Genomic DNA, 19024 nt, shown 5'->3' on the forward strand with positions numbered 1-19024 from the left:
ATCAGACAAGGTGTTCTCATGGTGGTCTGCCCGTCATTGTAGCCATTTGTAGTGTGTCTCAATTTACAATCTCTCTCTTATGCATTCTAATAAGGTAGTTCGAATTGTGACCCATTACAAATCAGGATTTTGAGAAGCAACCTGTTAATACACAAGTTGATTCTCAAAATACCAATGGATTTGTTATAAGTCGCTGTGCAAATTACGACTACTTCTCACAAATCTATTTTTGCCTACTCCATATAAGGAATCGCAAATTGCGATTTATGTGTTGTAGTTTACTATTCCTTAAATTGTACGTTGTACATGAGGTATTTTGCTTGTGAATGTAACTAGTCCTTGCTGCTTGTACGTTAAGCTGGTAGATTAATTGCAAACACATTCCTTGGCAGGTGGCATGTGCTTTCACATTACGTCTTGGGGTATAGTAGGTGATCAGCACATTTATAGTAGTGTGACACAGATGACATGTTCGCATTCTGACCTGTTATTTGACAGAGGGCCTGCTTATTTACAGACCAGTTCACTACGTGGTAGGTGAGCTCGGCTTTTACAGTGCGGCCTATAATGTGTCAGACCAGATGTGCTTTTACAGCTTTGTTGTGTATGTGATGTGCATTCATGTTGTCACTCAGTGACATTCAAATTCATGTGGCGGGGACTTATGTATTCACATTTAGCTCAGTATGTGGCAAGGGACTTGTTTACAGTCTAGTTATATAGGTAGTAGTGAAATGCATATTTGCGGTTTTGCGGGGTACGAGTTATAGTTATTTGAAACAACTATAACTGCTGAATTTCTATGGGTTTGTGCAAGTAAATTCAGAACCTAACTATAACGTCCTTGTAACCTTTGTTTTTTAAGTGAATAAATATATGTATATATTTATTCACTTAAAATAACAAAGGTTACAAGGACGTTATAGCCAGGTTCTGAATTATCTCATACAAAACCTTGGAAATTCACCAGTTATAGTTGTTTCAAGTAACTATAACGCGTGCCCTGTGGTAACTATAACTTGCGCGTTCGCCGTGCACTGCTAATTACCCCACATATTACTGCACTCTTTTGTAACATCACTGTTAATATCACTGTAACATTTGCTGTCCAATTATTCATAAAAGACTGTGCATGGCGGGGACACAAGTTATAGTTACCTTAACGCAAGCTATAACGTCCCTGTAACCTTTGGATTTTTAAGTGAATTCACATACATATATCTATATATATATATTCACTTAAAAAAAACAAAGGTTACAGGATCGTTATAGTTAGGCTCACATTTCACACGTACAAAACCATAGAAATTCAGCAGTAATAGTTAACTGAGCTAACTATAACTAGTGCCCCCTTAATGCTCTATTTATGACCCCACATATTACATCACTGATGACATCATCCACAGATCACTCACACATCCACTCATACCCCATACAAATTCTCATACTTCCACACAAACAAACTACTCATACACATGCACAGGCCCATAAAACTACTGACATACACCCACTCACTCAAACAGCCACTCACCCATACAGTAATAATTCAGGTATCCACACACTCATACATCTGCTCATACACCCACTCACAGACCCATACCGGAAACAAGCATCCTGGAATCGGTTTCAGGGTATCACCCTCATCAGCCAGGCTAGCTTGAATCCAGTGGCACAGTGAGCAAGGGACCCACATCTGGGCATACTCTTCCCACCTAGGGCAACTTTAGCAACACAAAAGGATGATGGACGGAGGGCTGAACAATGCAAACACCCACCCCCAGTCACAGATCTGGGTTTAATCCATTGTTCTTTTCCTCACCAGACCGCCCCAGTTTGGACCCAGCCATATGTAAATCAGTCTTGACTCTGTTCACCATGGGAACAGTACAGCCCGAACTGCCAGGCCAGTTCCTTCCTGGACTGGAAATAAGCAAAAAAAAAACATTTTTCACTGGAAGAAAACCGAAGGTTACAGGGGCGTTCTAGTTAGGATCACATTTTAAATGTAAAAAAACAATAGAAATTCACCAGCTATAGTTAGTTACCTCAAGTAACTATAACTTGTTCCCTAAGGTAAAGGTTACTGCTAGGCACAGTTTTTTCGACACAAATTTCACTGCAGATATTACATTGATATTATCAATGATGTTATCAAAGATGTCATGGGTGCCGTAATTTGTGGGTTAATTAGCAGTGCATGGCGAGGGCGCGAGTTATAGTTACTTCAGGTAACTATTACTGTAACTGGTGAACTTCTATGGTTTTGTGTGTTTAAAATGTGAGCCTAACTGTAACCTCCCTGTTAACTTGGTTTTATTTTTTTAAGTGAATTTCTATAGTTTTTTTTCCGGTCCCTTAGTTTGTGTGTGTATTTAATAATTGTCGTCTGTGCTGTGGGAAGGGCATCTTTCTACCACATATGCCCCCTCTGTTTTCTCTAATGATCAACCTTTGTATTTTTGGGGATTTTGCTCCGTAATAAGAACCTGTGTTGTTCTGTAATATACTCCTTGAACAACTTACTGTTGCTTCTTTTAGGATGCTTTCTTCTTGTAATAATCACCCTGTGCACTAGAGGGAGGTCTTCTTAAGTAGTAACCTCCCTAAACATCGTTCAGGGTTTGTGAGCGATGTCTCTGGACTCCTGTCAAGGAATTTTTGTCTAATAACTTCTGCTTTTCTCCATTAAGCGTCTTTCTGTGCGTTAGCGTTCCTTGTGTTGCATTCATAGGCTGCCGTTGTATTAGCACCTCATTGTTTATTACCGTGCCTTCTCTTTTCCTTCTCTCACCCTTTGTCTTTTAACCATTCCTTTGTTTTCTTTAGGGACGGCGCACCGTAGTCAGAGCAGCGAAGGGGTTAGCTCTCTCAGCAGTTCTCCATCCAACAGCCTCGAGACACAGTGCCAGTCCTTGTCTCGTTCACAGAGTATGGATATAGATAGCGTATCCTGTGAGAAAAGGTCAGTGGTGTTGGTTGAAGGTACTCTTGCTCATACATTTTCACTTGGAATATTCTGATACCTTGCTCCAATGGTCCAGCACACTCTTCTTTTCAAAAATGCCCTTTCTCACACAGCTGTGGGCCACCAAATGAGATATGAACCACTATTCCTCAAGTGAGTTCCTTCTAGTAGAACAAGAGATTGGTGGGCCCATCTTAAATCCGATGTAAGAGTCCAGTTTTCACATGCAGATTTTTTTCAATCAATACGCTAAGCCATGTCAGTGAGTCCAGTGGTCATTTATTACTGAAGCTTTTGTAATAAATGGCCACGTTTGAAGATTGGACTCATATATCGGATTTAGGATGGGCTTACCAATCTCTTTTTCTACTACGTGGAATATTCTGATGCCTTTGCTGGGAACTAAGCAAGAACCCATAATTCTGCACTGTCCCTTGCTTACAATTTACTCCTTGTGACATGGTCATGTTCCGCTCCTGTGCATTGATTGTACTACGTGTTTACACATTTTGAAATCCATTCATCACCTATTGTTTAACAGGCCAATTTATTGTAATTCCTTTAGTGTATGTGGTAGCAGGGGAATTGGGGGGAGCAGATGTAAAATAATCCCCAGAGTGGCTATGAAGAGGTGTGGAAAAGGCTGCATTACGCACCTGGTAGACCAATCAGCCTCACACAATTATTCCTCTTATGTTTCCATGGCTGTCCTTTGTATTTAATGTAGTGATCTGTTAAGCTGACTGGTGTTTGCCTGTTTCACACTTACAGCATGTGCCAGGTGGATGTAGACTCTGGGATCGAGAACATGGAGGTAGATGAAACTGATCGCCGAGAGAAACGGAGCCTCTTGGATAAGGTGAGTGACAGCTATCCCTTTCCTGAAGAAACCGTCTAAAGCTCAGGCTGTGTGCTCATGTTGTCAAATTATTGAGCTGGGCTCATCAGTGTCAGCTCTCTGTTTAGCTTCATGGAGAATGTATACTTCATTTCCATTTACTAGATCAGCTGCCATTTCCTGTTTCTGTAACCGCAAGAGCATATTTGTCTAACCTACAAATTGTATTTTTACAATTTTTCTTGCAGTCATTAATGTAAAACCTCTCTGAAGAGGACTTCTTCCACTTAAGGTCTTGGTTACTTTTGATATGTTCTTGGTCTCCCAAGCTGCAACTGTTGAATGTGAAGCGTAGGAGAATGAACCAGTTTCCTCACAACTTCATTAGAACTGCATCAGCAGCAACCCCTTCTGGACACTGTTCGGTACCGGTCTCATAATGTGATTTTCGACCTAATCCGTGCACCACAAAAGTTCTGAGAGCTGTGTGAGGTGATAATTTTGAAACTGTGCAAAGAACACCTGCCCCTTCTAGTGCTCATTGACTTTACCCATCTTTTGACACTGTGGATCTTCAAGTACTGTGAAATAACTAGTCTTTGTCACATGCTGGCTACTCTGCTGTTAAATAATTTGTCATTTTTTAAATGTAAACAGGAGTAAGTCAAGTCGTGTCCATTCATCAGACCGGTTGGGTCTCCTCAATCCACCTGCACCATAATTTTGGTTCTACCGGGCCCTGTGATAGCACTCAGAACTTATTTTTATGGATCACAGGCCGTTCCTATACTTTTGTTATCTCGCCAAATGTCTGTGTTGCAGATATGAATCAAAACCAGCTAGGTGTAACTGTACATCTGCATCCTTTTTGGCCCCAAAGTTCAATCTTGGTTGTGCTGCTTGCTGTACCAACCTTCATTATTTAGGCACCCATTACCTTTGGTACACAAGGATAAACACTTTAGTGTCATTCTTGACTAACGTATGATTCTAGAACACCAGGTCTCATCTGTCACAAAGTCTGTTCCATCTGTGTCCAAAAATGTTGCACAGTACTTCCATTGTTGTCAAATTTAATTAAGTACCTATAGTTAGAGCAGCTTGCTGTAACACTATGCACTGTTACGTCATCCAACCACTGTGTAGTCCTCAGAGTCAAGGATACAAACATTAGGAGACTTTCTATAAAGCTTTGATTATATACTTGGTGCCCAGCAGCTTGTCTGGAGCTTCTTCATCGAATGCTATCATATTTTTCAACTATTTGTGGTTGATCTTTAATTGCTTACCAACTATTTAGCGGAAACGTGAATCTCGGTCTGTATTAGAGGTATATTATCATCTCCCGACTGGGTTAGCAGCTGCTAGAGACCGACAAAGGAGTATAGTATACTTTATAATTGTTTTCAGCATTTGTTGCTGTAAATCACATGCTGTGCAATCTCTAGCCACCTATTGTCAGGTTTGTAATATGACTTATGTTTTTCTTTGTTTTATGTGTGCATCAAATGACCCCTGATTGTAACCACTGAAACAGACAATGCACAAAAGACAGACTCCACCTCAGATTTTGTTTCCACCATTGTGTTTGGAGCTGCTTTCAAGTGTTCAATATATAAACCTGTGCACCTGGAAAATACTTATCACTGGAGATCAAGAACAAAGCACTGAAGCAGTTGTAAAGCCTCTATAAAAAAAAAAGAAAGACTTAAAAATTAGGTTTTTATTGAGACATCAAGAGGACAGGCCATATGTGAATGACTTGCTTATGGGGTGATCATGGAAAACACACTCTTTTAAACTGATTCTCTTGGTCAGATCATCTTAATGTCTCAAATTTGTGTTTACAAGGTATGTACGACAAAAATAATTGTTAGGTGTATAAAAAATATTGGTGTTGAAAAAACAAATTGTCACCATAGAGGTAGACGCTGGACAATTTAAGCACTGATGGGGAAAAAAATGACTTTACTTAGTCACTTCTTCGTGGGGTATTTGGGCAAGAGTATGATAAAAGTACTGATATTAGCAATGATGGAGAGGAAGAAGAACCGTGCAATTTTACTTTTATAATAAGAAGCCAAACAAAAGGGCTAATTTCTATCATCCTTCTACACAGTAAGTGACATCACCCCTCTTCATGCCTAGGACATACTTCATGGAGGCTGCAGCAGACACGCTGCTGGCGCCTCAAAGGGAAACTCATTCACACCCGGACCTCGTGCCGCTACCCTGCTGCGACCCTCTTCAACCTCAACTCTGGCTGCAGCTACCCACGTTGCTGCTTTACCTCACCACACAACGCTGAGGTAGCATTCTCCTGCACTTGCTGCAGGTTTCATGCTCTTACACCCAACTCTCACTGCCCCAACAGCACCCGACACCCAACTCTCACACATTCACAGTCCCAAAAGCACTACAGAACACTTAACACTTGCATGCATGCATGCTCCTCAACACCCACTCGCTCACCAGACACACCACAGAGCACTGGGACCTGCTACACAGCAACAGCCTTTGACCTAATTTTCCTCCCAGAACTCTGCCTGAACCCTGCATCAGTACCGACATCTCCTCAGCCATCTCCTCCAGCTACAAGATCACCAGGCAAGGAAGACTGCACAAGCCCAGAGGTGGATCTCCATCATTCAACAAAAATGCCATAAGCTACACTAACTCTAAGAACATGTCATTTTCCAACATGGAACAAGTATCATTGAAGAGCTACCTCACAGCCAACTTCACCGTAAGTGGCTCTCATCTGCAGAGCACCGGTTCCATGCACCAAATTCATCACCACCGTCACAGACTTAGTTGCAACACTCGCCCTTGGCACTAGCAATCACACCCTACTGGGAGATATCACCTTCCTCCTGAAAGACCATGCCAACCCCCAACTCACAAACACTTATTGAAGACTTTGGCAGTTTGGGCCTCACTCCACAAGTAAGGGAACTTACCCACTTGCCGGATACAAGCTAGGCCCTATTTTCATCATTTTCAACATCATCAGAGTTGGCAAGCCCACACCATTCTCCTTGGCAGGCCACGGCCTTGTCAAGTTCAGCATCCTGTCCAAGTCCTACTCACATGCACCACCACCAGACCAGTTTGCTAAAACTGGAACAGCATCACTGACAAGGACTGGAACACTGCTTTCAACACCCACTGAGTAATCAATACGTTTAACAATGGGATCACCTCTGGTGCCAACTCACCCCTTACTTTCCGGCAAACATAGCTATACAAGATCTAGACCCCTGGCCAGTTGATACATGGAGGAACTGAGAACTGCAAACAACTGAAGTGAAAATGGAGAATGAGCCAGGACCCTGCAGACAGGAGAACATTAAAATTCACCTTAAGACACTACCACCAAATATGCCTTGGCAGGCCGCATTAGTGCCAGCAAAGAAATCGTTGTCATCTTGAAGGATTTAATTTCACCAGCATCTGCTTCTAACTAGGCCACCCCCTTGCAGGGCAATTTGCAGCAATAAAATAAATCCCATGTACAGCAACTTCAACCCTCCTTCTCCTGATCTTATCCAAAAACAATATGAACCACATCGTGGCCCGTAATGACCTCCAGAAGAAACCACCACTACTTTGAAGTTATACTCTCAGGGGCCCCGTCGGACATCTGCCCATACTATGCCTACTCCAGAGGACTGCAACCCACCAGCGTCATGCCGACACCCATTTTGAAAATCACTTATTCCGCAACCGTTTTAGACACTTGGAAACACACAAATGGCCACCCGTTGCCGAAGAACACCTCTACTGTGCATAATCCTAAAATACATTACAGATAAATACATTTTTGACCATCATTTTGTAAGGAAAACTTTGCTGCGGCAGAGAACATTTTCTGACTGTTCTTTAAATTTAGCCAGCTGAACCAAACCAGTAACAAAATACTTCTTATAAGCTGAGGATTAATGCTTCACACGGAACCCTCTTTAATATTTGGGACAATTTACGCTTCAGTAATTTGTTTTTTCACAAAAGGTATTCCGGCCAAACTTGCGTCATTTTTTCCTCCCCTGCTGGGGATTCTAAACTACAGGAAACAAGGTGATGGGTGAAATGCTTTAATTAGTCACAGCCACTGGCAATTGCAGAGGTTAGCATGCAGTCCTTTGTTTTTTTCCCCCATGCCACTCTAGACAGTCCATCTTTCATCAAACCAGTTCTGTTCCTCATTTGAACAGCTCACCCCTAAATGCAAGACGTGATCATCTCCAGAAGGGGGACCTAAGCAACTGAAGATCAGATTTGGCCTATTTCGGTGTCCTCATTAGGGTGCTGCTTGAATCCTGTGGTACTTTGAGCACAGGATTCAAGTCCAGGCATACTCATTGCACGTAGAGTGTTAACTATAACAAACAAGGTGATTGATGGAATGCTTGAATTAATCTCTGCCACTGACAAGAGGTTGGGGTCTAGGTACCCAGAGTTTGTGGATTCCACTGAAGAGGACAGAGAAAATGGGCAGAAGCCAAAATGTGGCAACATTTTGGGGGTTTTGTTTTGGTGGGGGAGTGCTGTACAAGAAAGTATATCAGTTTTCCCAGTTTTCTAAGTGATAGTCAATTTCTATGTGTATGGGTTCTAGTTACTTACCTTTTGTTGTGAAAACAGTTGTGAGACCCCTGGCTGGGATATCAGATGTCTGGGGCATGAAAGCAACTGGCTGATGTAAGTGTAACATCTCCAACATGCAGGAATATGCCCACCCAGACATGCTGACTAAGTGCTGTTTGTCTGTGACTTGCTCCTTTTGTGTATTGTGCATTTGCACAGGGAGAATTGTAACAGGATGGAGCCCCTTGCGTTCTGGAAGGCTGAAGCCACCGACGACAAAGGATTGGGAATATATGCCATCCAGCAAGGTGCTATGGTGCTGCTTTTTCCCATGCCGATCAGAGTGAAATGGCAGTGGGAGTCCAGAAAGCTGTGGTGGTGATAGCAGACAAGAGAACCTTCTTAGAATCCTGAAGAGCGGAGGAGACATAAGATAAAAGCTATAGGTAATACTGGTGATCTCCACTCCTGGAACTGGATCTCCACAGCGAAACTGAGAGACTGTAAAGGATACCAATTCAGCAATTTTCCTCCAAACAGCAGTTTGAGATCTGAAAAAAAGACACATTTTCACCTCCGTTATATGCTCTTCAATGTTGATATAAATATAATAATTCAACTAAGCAGAAGCTTCTGATCTATGAGGCTGGCTGCACACAGGTGAGCTACCTACAGGTAGCTGGAGAGCTACCAGTAGCTCACAAGCTTCGGGTTGGAGAAGCCTGAATTAAAGTAAAAATGGGCCTCCCTGCACTAAATGAGCTGGAAAAGCAAAATCTCTCCACCTGTAGTAAAAGACTATAACAAGTAAACGGAGGTCAACCACAGACAGAGGATACCTATATATTCCACCAAAGAAGGTACTCTTCTCTTAAAAGCCTGTCCTTAACTACTTTATCGAAATAAGCCATCCAAAAAAGAATTATGAGACCGATCAAAGCCTGTATGAAATTCTGTCCTAAGGTTTAGTTCAGCAGGAGCAATTGCCAGTAAATAAACAGGTACATGGTAAGTTGAATGGGTAGAGAAAAATCAAACACCTGAAGAGCAAAATGCACTTAAAAACAGTCAAAACAATAAAGTTGCAAGTACAATCTATGGCCCAACTGTTCAAATCTGCAAAGCCTTTTTTTATATAGATTATGTAGACACCATGAATGCTAATGTGATTAAAGTGTTAAAAAATATTCCAACTGAAAAACAGACCATTGAAATATATCTGAATGAGACTGCAGGCAGTCTTGGGCAGCAGATCCATCTTTTAGACTCTAAAATAAATCAATATGCTGCCCAAAATGCAACAGTTAGAACATAGAGCCTAATATTATGTTTTAAGATACCACATATACTGAAGGAAATAATTACAACATGTGTTGGTTGGAACGTATAATCATCTTACAATATATCTAGCTCATAGAACCCCTCTTGCTCCACCTAAACCTAGATTTCAAACCAGAAGGATGCTTGTAAATTTTAGAAACTTAGGCTTCAAAGCGAATACTCTAGCTAAAGCAGTTTGGTCAAATTCCTTCAAGACTGAGAATGAAATTGATTTGCAAATCCTTTCAGACATGCCACTTGTGAAATCACTTTGCAGATGGGAATTGAAACAAGACTAGTAGTTAAAGAAATCGGAGCACAGCTAAATTTATATTGGCACAAGAAGCATTTCAGAGAGTGAAGTAAGGACAGCACAAACCTTTGTCATGGTAATGAAAAATTAAAAAAAGAAAAAGATACACAGGGTAGTGAAAGGAAATTGGTAAATAATTATGTCTCTGGGAAAATGGATTTCCATAATTAAAGGAATAGAAATGTATGAAAAGGGGCACGTCCGAGGGATGCACCTATTCAGTGCAATACCAGAGCTCTGTGTTTTTAAAAAGGGATGGGATCATCATGAATATAGGTGCAGCTACTCAGGAGAGTACAGGGCTTGCAAGAAAGAGCAAGTGAAGATGGCGACGAAGAAGGTGGGAGGCGTGGATGGGAGCGGAAAAGAGAATGTGGTTTTGATGAATCTGATGAAAAATATGACGGGCTGTTACTATCATTACTTGCCAGATGCTGAAAATTATTTGTTTAGTTATGAATGAAGTTAACAATCTCAGTAAGTGGGCGATACGAACATGGCTTCGCACAGTTTAATCTTTGTTTATCCTTTTAGACAAAGCAATTATTAAATCTAAATCTCAAGTGTAAATGGGCAGGCTTTAAGCAGGCATATTATTCCTTTGCCTCAGCAGCTCATATTGGGGTAACTATTTTATTAGCAAGAATTCTTTTGGGACAAATTTGTAGGACCTTACATGACCAGATGCATAGTTTCAGGGGTCAAAATTATCCACAAATACTTGACACTGTTACCCTGTTATAGACCAAAGGACAGTGGTCCCATCTCTTTGAATAGATTATTGCTCCTGTTAATGTAGCTTCCTCAGCATTTTATATCAGGGTTGTCATTTTAACTACCTCCAGTCGCGGTATGTTCTGAATTGTGTTGTGACCCAGAAAAAATCCCCAAGATCGCCAAAGTAATGAATGCTGATAAAAATTAATTAGGACTCCTTGATCTTTGGCAAGCAGAACATAGTATTACTAGACCATATTCATATTTTAGGTTGAGCGGGCAAGCACTTTGACCTGTTGTAAGTATTGTGGGCTTTTAAATACTCCCATGTCACGCCTATCACTTTCACTTGTTTGTGGGATTGCCTTTCAAAAATCACTTGATATCAAAGGTAAATGATTGAGTTTATCCCACCATGAGGCTGTTCGTGTCACGCCTTGCAGACTGCCCCTGCTACATGGATTATTGCACAATTGTCGATATACTTTGGTGTGGGTGAACTATTTCTTTCGTCTCTCCTCTTCGTGTGCATGGCTGCCATGGCGTTTACAGGGCAAACTGGCACAACAGCGTGAACTCGATCGGCGGTATTGGAGGGCTCCTAATCGGAGTAATTTCTTGTGGCTGTCTCCTTAGAAAACATGAAATTGGTGAATGCCTTATGTAAAACAGAAATCCTCAAAGCAAAAAAGGTTACCCAGCACAACCGGAGAGCAAATACTACAATATTCACTGTACTTGGGAAAACCTGACCCATAATGCTTTGCAGGGCATAACCTTTGCAAAACATTTTTGCTCATAACTCAGCCTGTGGTGGTCTTATGACAAGGGGACCACCATCAAAACGTTCACAACAATGTGCCCTTTCTGTCTAGGTCATAATAATAACCCCTCTGACCATTCAGTGTCTGTTTAAGCTCTCGCATGGCTGGAACGTTTGTTTTACAGCTGGGAATAGCTTGTGATATAAGGGTCTTGTTTGTAATATCCTTGTTATAGGACTAGTACCCCTGATTATATATAATGCAATATGCTCTCTAGAGACAAAATGTATGGTTGTGCTGCATTATTTATTGCCATTTTCTTTTTGTGTAGTTATGCCCTCTACGGGCTAACTATATAGTTACATGACCATGTTTATTACATATGCTGTTTTCACTGTGGTGTCCTCCAGGGGCTGTTCTAAGCATTATAGTCATATCAACATATTAACATATTTGTGGCATAGGAACTTGTCCCTTGATGCTTTGCAGGGCTCTACTTCTACTAAACATGTTTGCCCATAACTCAGCCTATGGTGGTGCTAGGACAATGGGTCCACCTTCAGAACGCTCTTTCTGTCTACATCTACATCGTCTCTGGGTCCCCACAGTAGGTTAGTGGGGGACCCCAAAATAATAACCCCTTCCACCATTCAGTGTATTTTAAGCTTACTCATTGCTACAACTTTTGTTTCACAGCTGGGAGAAGTTATGTTTTATGGGCTTTGTGTGTAATAACATTGCAGTAGTCCTGCTAGCTTAGAAAATGCATATTGCACTATTCTATGTAGGGGCTAAACATATAGTTATACTGCATTACTTTCTCCCATTCTTTTTTCATGTGGTTATGCCTTCAAAGGGCTGACTGTATGGTTACATGACCATGTTTCTGCCAAATGCTATGTCCTCTAAGGGCTATTCTGAGCATTGCAGTCAACCTGCTATAATATTGGCAGCACGAAAACTGACCCCATAATGCTTTGCAGGGAATTACTTTAACAAAACATTTTTGCTCATAACTCAGCCTGTGGTGGTCCTAGGACAATGGGACCACCTTCAGAACGCTCTTTCTGTCTACATCATCTCTGGGTCCTCACACTAGGTTAGTGTGGACCCCAAAATAATAACCCCCTCCCACCATTGTGTCTTTAAAGCTTTCTCATGGCTACAACTTTTGTTTTACAGCTGGGAGAAGTTTTGTTTTAAAGGCCTTGTAGTAGGCCTGCTAGCCCTAAAATAGCCCTTTAGGGGCTAAGTATATGGTTACACGGTATTATCTTTTCCTGTTAACAATATGTTTACACAACCATGTTTCTTACAAATTATATTTTTGCTATGGTGCACTCTCGGGCTGTTTTGACCATTACAGTCTAATGCCAAAAGTTTAATTCAGATAAAGGTTTATATGATAATTGTTCATGTTTTAATCATTTCTCCTTATTACAGTTATGACCATCATTCAGGCCAACTTAACATCCTTATTACATTATGACTGTTTGAGCACTCTTGATATGTTTGAGTGACCCTTCTAGTTTATTTGTCCTCTATGGCTGTGTTGTGTCTTTTTCGGGGGGTTTCTGTTAGCTAGCCAGGAACTCTGACGGTGGGGTGGTAAAAGAGGTATTCTATTGGAATTAGCATGGCAAATTTAATTTAGGATGCTAAATGGCAACATTTTCATCTTTTTCTGCAGATAGAGGAAGAAGGTAAATGGAAGTGCTTTAGTTATATGCAAGGCTACTGGAATTATATGGCAAGAAAAAAGCTAAATTATGAGGCAGGGATGACCAATGTACATGGCAAGAAAAGTCCAGTTATGAATTTACAATGCCAGTAGCTCTAACTCAAGCAAATGCGAGATCTATTGCATTGCAAATGCTTTTTCTAAATGATACCAGTCCGTATCTAGAATTGATGTGCTATATGCTCAGTTCTTTTCAGACCACACAGCCCTTTAAGTAAAAATTTCATGCATGAATCAGGCAATATAAATAGATGGAGCATGGACAAAATGTGTTCTTACAGATAATTTTATCATCAATCAAATGAAAATCCGATTTATCCAATATTTTTCACAATAAGCAAGGCACGGCTGCACATGAGGTTATTTGGGAAGCTTTCAAATCGGCCCTAACAAGCAGATGTATTACACACATAGTTCAGAGACTGAAAGTGAATAACTTAAAGTATCAAGCTTTATATATCAAATGAATAGAAGCACTGAATTTTTAGAGCTTAGCAAATACTAGAGCACAGCTTATCCAGTGGGAAGAAGCAAAAAGAAAGCTGCATGCTTAACTATTATAAAAAGAGGTAGCTGATTCTAAAACAGTGGGGCAGCAGCTTTATGAAGAAGGAAAGGTAGCAGCAACATATTGGCATATGTAAGTTGTTTGTACCAAAAAACAGTTTTAACAATGCAGGAGCTCAAGAATAATATAACTACCCGTGATTAGAGGGACAGTCACCAGAATTTTCTAGCCCATATCTAAAAAGTTTTACATTTTGCCTTTTTTGCATAAATGAAATTACATTTACAGAGATTGGAAATTCAGGTGTTTATTAGGGAAGATGTGCAAATGTTTATAGCACCAGTTTGAAGATGAGGAAGTGGAAATAGCAGCAAGCAGTCTACAAAATTGTAGAGCATTTATTATGGATGGGTTTCCCTGCAGGTAAGTGTGCATTTTCAGTCAATGAACACAAAAGGTGCTTACCAAACTCTTTTAATTATTTTTGACAAGTGGTAATATTACTAATTCTTTTCCCAACTCTGCTCTAATATGCTCTTTGAAAAAAGGAAATAGCCCTCTACGTCCCAATTCATATCGACCTATCACATTATTGAATAATGTTTGTAAGATGTTTTTTAAAAAAACAATATACTATACAGTTCACATTAGATATAGCAGAATTTACTGGGATGGAGGCTGAAAAATAAATTCATCTAAAACTAATATAATGTTGGTTCATGTTAAGAAGGAGGTATTACCTATCTCTCTGCAAAGTAATTATAATAAAAAGCCAAAGCGATCTGAGTATATGACGCTCTAAAATAAATATCAAGGTCTTTATGAGCTGTACTACGCACCTCAAATATTAAGCAAACCAAATGTGAGGTTTACTAGATAAAAAAAGAGCTACTTTGAATTACACTCGCGGGAAGAGTATCATTGATAAAGATATGTTGTCTCTGCCCAGTTCTATTTTCTACTTTGCTATGTATTTTTCTGGCAACTTTTTTCAAAATAAGAAAGTCTAATTAGTTTTTTACGGTATAAAAAACACCTGAGAATCAGAATTAAGAAATGTAGTTTTACAATTAATAAGGGTAGATTAGCAGTACCGGATTTCTGGATCCACTACTATATGGCTAGTAGTATTATAAATCCTACAAGGTGTTGTGATTTATTTTTAAGCCTAATCGAAGGTTTAAAAAAAATACTCATTTGAGAGAGATATATATATATATATATATATATATATATATATATATATATATATAGGGAACCCTACAGTCCACAACTTGTATGTTATTGTACATTGAAAAGAAGATATGTGCAGACATTAACAGATTGTGCAAGAGCATCTAATATATGTAGCAATTTAGATGAAAGTGAAATAAGTCACTGGAACATATGACAGTGATAAAATTGGCAAATGTTTTTGGAATTGGTGCCTTGCCCAGTGGGACCAAATAGTTAATAAAAAGGAAACCCTGATGGGGGTAGTATGTCTTCCTACATTACAGGGCTTTATGATTTACCTAAGAAATATAAAAACCTTATATTGTCCTAGAAACCGTGTTTTTGAAGACAACGAAGTATGCAGGTATTGGCCTAGATTTAATGATCACTTCTTTACTCAAAGTAAGATTGATTCTGGAATAAATCTTGAGGTTTGGATTGAGGCATCCCAAAATAATCATAAAGCAGCGAGAGGGCCATATTAAAAAATACAAATCTGCTATTCGCTGAATGGCTCCCCTACACTCAAAAACAGCTAAACAAACAGATTGCAGATCTCTCCAACCATTGTGTCAGATGTTGGAGTTCTGGTACATGGGATCATATAATTAGACTTGTCCATATTCACACCAACTTTGGCATTTATTGTTTACTTACCAACACTGTGCTTGAACTATTTATAACTCCTGATGTAATGTTAGTGATTGTGAAATGCTCTGGGTATCTAGGAATCTGAGCAGATAGCTTATCATTGCTATTTGGAAAGCAAAAGATCCTTCTCATGTTAATTAATAAAATGAAAAAGATATGTGTGATGGGAAGAATGTATTTCAAAAGAATGAATTTGCTGCCGAGTTATAATTATTTTGGGAACAATGTGCATCCTCTTTATCCTTCATTTGAAATATAGTTTGTTGAACAATAAAATGTTTACGTACATCGAAAACGTATTTTAAATTGTACCTGGGAATTAATTGAAAGCCAATAAAATGTTTCAAAAGATGTGAAAACCCTGGGTGAAGTCTGAGAGCTATGCATTTCTGAAAAGTAGCCTATCTCTAATTTCAGCAAGGTGTAATTTATGTAGCTGACTTGGTGTTCCCAATGAAACTAATCGTTTCAAGAAATCAAAAATAGAATTAGTAAGAAAAAATAGAACAAAGTGACAGTGTTTTTATCTGAAATGTTTTGCCACGAAGGCCAGTTTAAAACAGTAATATACAGTTTTGTCCTCCTTACTTTTCTGGTCACATGGATTTATAGTATTAGTTGGGTAACACACTTCTGCAAGAGCCATCTGCTGATCTGAAGCTTAAGTGGATTTTTTGGTGTGTACGTTCCTTGCATCAATTCATACAGAAATATCTAATTAATAAAAAATGGTTATGAAGGAATCATGCATTTTTTAATGTTCCCAAGGTAATACGTTTTAGAAATAGTGGTTATTTGTACAACTCTGTATCTGTGGTAGCCCATTCTGTCATTTGATTCAGAGGGTAGTTTCTAAAATGAGTTCTTTCTTGCACACTGCCTTACATTTGAAAAACAAAAAATGGTGAAAATTGTAGTTTATAATAACAAATATTTTGCTATATGGGTTCCTCACTTCTCCAATCAAAAAATCTACTCCATTTGTTAGGGTGGGCCTGTGGCCTCAACAAGAAAGGCCACAAAATTAAACAAGGAAACATTATAAGTTTTCCTTTCATATTGACTCGTTCTCATAAAATGGGAAGCTACGGTATTTGGTACCAGGCGTGGCTGACTCAGGAAAACATAACAACCTCACACATTTCTGAAAACTAGACAACCAGGGGAGTCAAGTGTAGGGAGATTTTCACAGATCCAGCTTCATTTTCTTACCCAGAATACAGTACAAATGTCGGACTTTGGTTAAAATTGAAGCTTTTCCTCACTCTTCTCCATGTGAACGTTCTGGAATAAGTAGGGATCCACAAAATTACTACCTACCAGCATTCCCAAAGTCCTTCTGATGAAAACAGTACTCAACTTGTGTGGGTGAGCCTGTTGCCCTCAACATGACCATGAAACCTTCGACCATGTGAAGTCAATGTGGTATTAATGAAATCTTCACATAGTTACAGTGTTGGTCCATTCTTATGATATTATGTCCCCTCTCACATGAATGGAAGACATTCTGGGAAAGTGTGGGAACAGAGGGTGGCAAGACTTTGGCATTTAGTTGGAAGTGCATACGTTTTCCAGCAGATACATGTGTAAAAATAATCTTCTTTGACCAATACATTGACATTCACAGGGTATTGTGGGTCAGCATACATGCTAGAGCAACCCAAGTATCACTACCCTGTATTCTTGTAGATCTCTAGGTTTCAGAAATCTCATGGCTGATTTTTATGCTTGCTGGCTGACCTAGTCAGATCTCAAATATTGCAGCCATTCCCCATGGCAGATGAGAGGAAATTGGAATTTCCTTGGGTGTAGTTTTGAGATATTGGCTGGCATAGAGGGAGTTAAAAAAAAAACACAAAAAAAAAAAACCTTCTCCCTGCCCCTTTGGCCAGTAGTACTTTCCAATGTCCGGTGTTGGGAGCCAAAGCCAAGATGATCCAGGATTTAGACTATCCCAACTCAGACTCTTTCATCATGTATATTACATGAAGGTACTTCTCAAAGACATGTGCTACTCCCTGTGAGACCTCTGTTTGAGAGGCTGCTGAAAAAAGCGACTTTCATTCACGCATGGTAGGCATACTGCAGTATCATACAGGATGAGGGAAGAATTGCTAGAGAACTACATTGAATTATATAAATTCACATTGATTAGAATGTAAAACGTATGCTTCTAAAGGGATATGGGGAAACAATCTCCCCAAAATAGAAGATACTGCTATGTAACACAGGGCTGGCAGGGGCCAGATGGAACATAGCAGGAGACTAGGCAGGGTTAAATGTCTATGAATACAGTGTCTGACTTTTGGACATGGATTGGTGTAGGGCAGCAGAACAAGACCATTCAAGAGCTGAGGTTGCCGACATATATATATTAACATCTGGGCTAAAGGTATAAGATACAAAACCTATGATTCATCACCCTTCGCCAGGTCTAATTGTAGGGCCCTTTCTGAGAGTCATAAAAAGGAATAACCGTAAAGAATGACACATTAATAACTGAGAAGAACCAACTGGGGAAATGCTAGCACCTGCTTGGTAATAGTCACTCTCCATAGAAGGAACATACAGTATGATGGGACCAAATGCTGTTGAATTATTACTGTACCTGCAAAATCTGTAAACTGTGTTCAATTCCGGTGTTAGTTAACTGCAATTACAGTTTCTCAGTACTGAAAACAATAACTTTTTTTTTTATAGATTTGATACAAAGGATCACTGTAAATCAAGATGCGCGTTTTCGGTCTCACTGCAATTAGAATGCAAAAAGATAGATACTGTAGGAAAAAAGTATGGCAGACAGCACCCAATAGCACCCAATATACTGATAAAATGTTGCCCTCTACAGTGGTTCCCAACCTTTTGATTTCTGTGGGTCCCCACTTTAACATTAATGGAACCCAGGGACCCCCACTGCATCATTATTGGAATCCGAGGACTCCTGCCTGATTCATTACTGGAAGCTGGGGCCCAATTTGTCAATATTTGTTTAAAAAATTGTAATTTTCTAAGCTCTCGCGGAGCCCCTGAGAAGCCTTTGCGGACCCCCAGGGGTCCCCAGACCACAGGTTGGGAACCACTGCTCTAGAATTTTCTAGATCAATTCAGTTTCTTTCCAATGAGTAAACATTGAAGACCTAATGATAAACATGAAAAGGAGGTATGATTAGTTTGACTTGGCTTACAAGAATGGCAGCGCTTTCAGATCATGGCTACTGCCATGGCCAATCATTGAGATGTTGTTCATGGCTTTAGGATATCTCTCTGGCTCCATAATAACAGCAGACATATCATGCACTTCTTTTCTTGCATCCAACCTTTTTGGCTTTCAACCAAGTACAAGATCCAGAAAATGAAGACTGAAGTAGAGAACTGAAAATCAAGTACAGTGGGGGGCAGCAATAA

The 19024-nt window shown here is 39.8% G+C and overlaps 1 protein-coding gene across 2 annotated transcripts in view; it reads left to right on the plus strand.

Moving 5' to 3' along the window:
* Positions 1-19024, plus strand: part of UBE4B (ubiquitination factor E4B) — a 658693-nt gene that overhangs the window by 72483 nt on the left and 567186 nt on the right. For both annotated transcript variants that reach the window (XM_069241178.1, XM_069241179.1), the window contains exons 3-4: positions 2827-2962; positions 3737-3824. In XM_069241178.1, coding sequence (XP_069097279.1) covers positions 2827-2962; positions 3737-3824 — 224 coding nt within the window. The remainder of the gene's footprint in view (positions 1-2826; positions 2963-3736; positions 3825-19024) is intronic.

The sequence above is a fragment of the Pleurodeles waltl genome, chromosome 6 (genome assembly GCF_031143425.1).
Source record: "Pleurodeles waltl isolate 20211129_DDA chromosome 6, aPleWal1.hap1.20221129, whole genome shotgun sequence".
NCBI classification, from domain to species: domain Eukaryota; kingdom Metazoa; phylum Chordata; class Amphibia; order Caudata; family Salamandridae; genus Pleurodeles; species Pleurodeles waltl.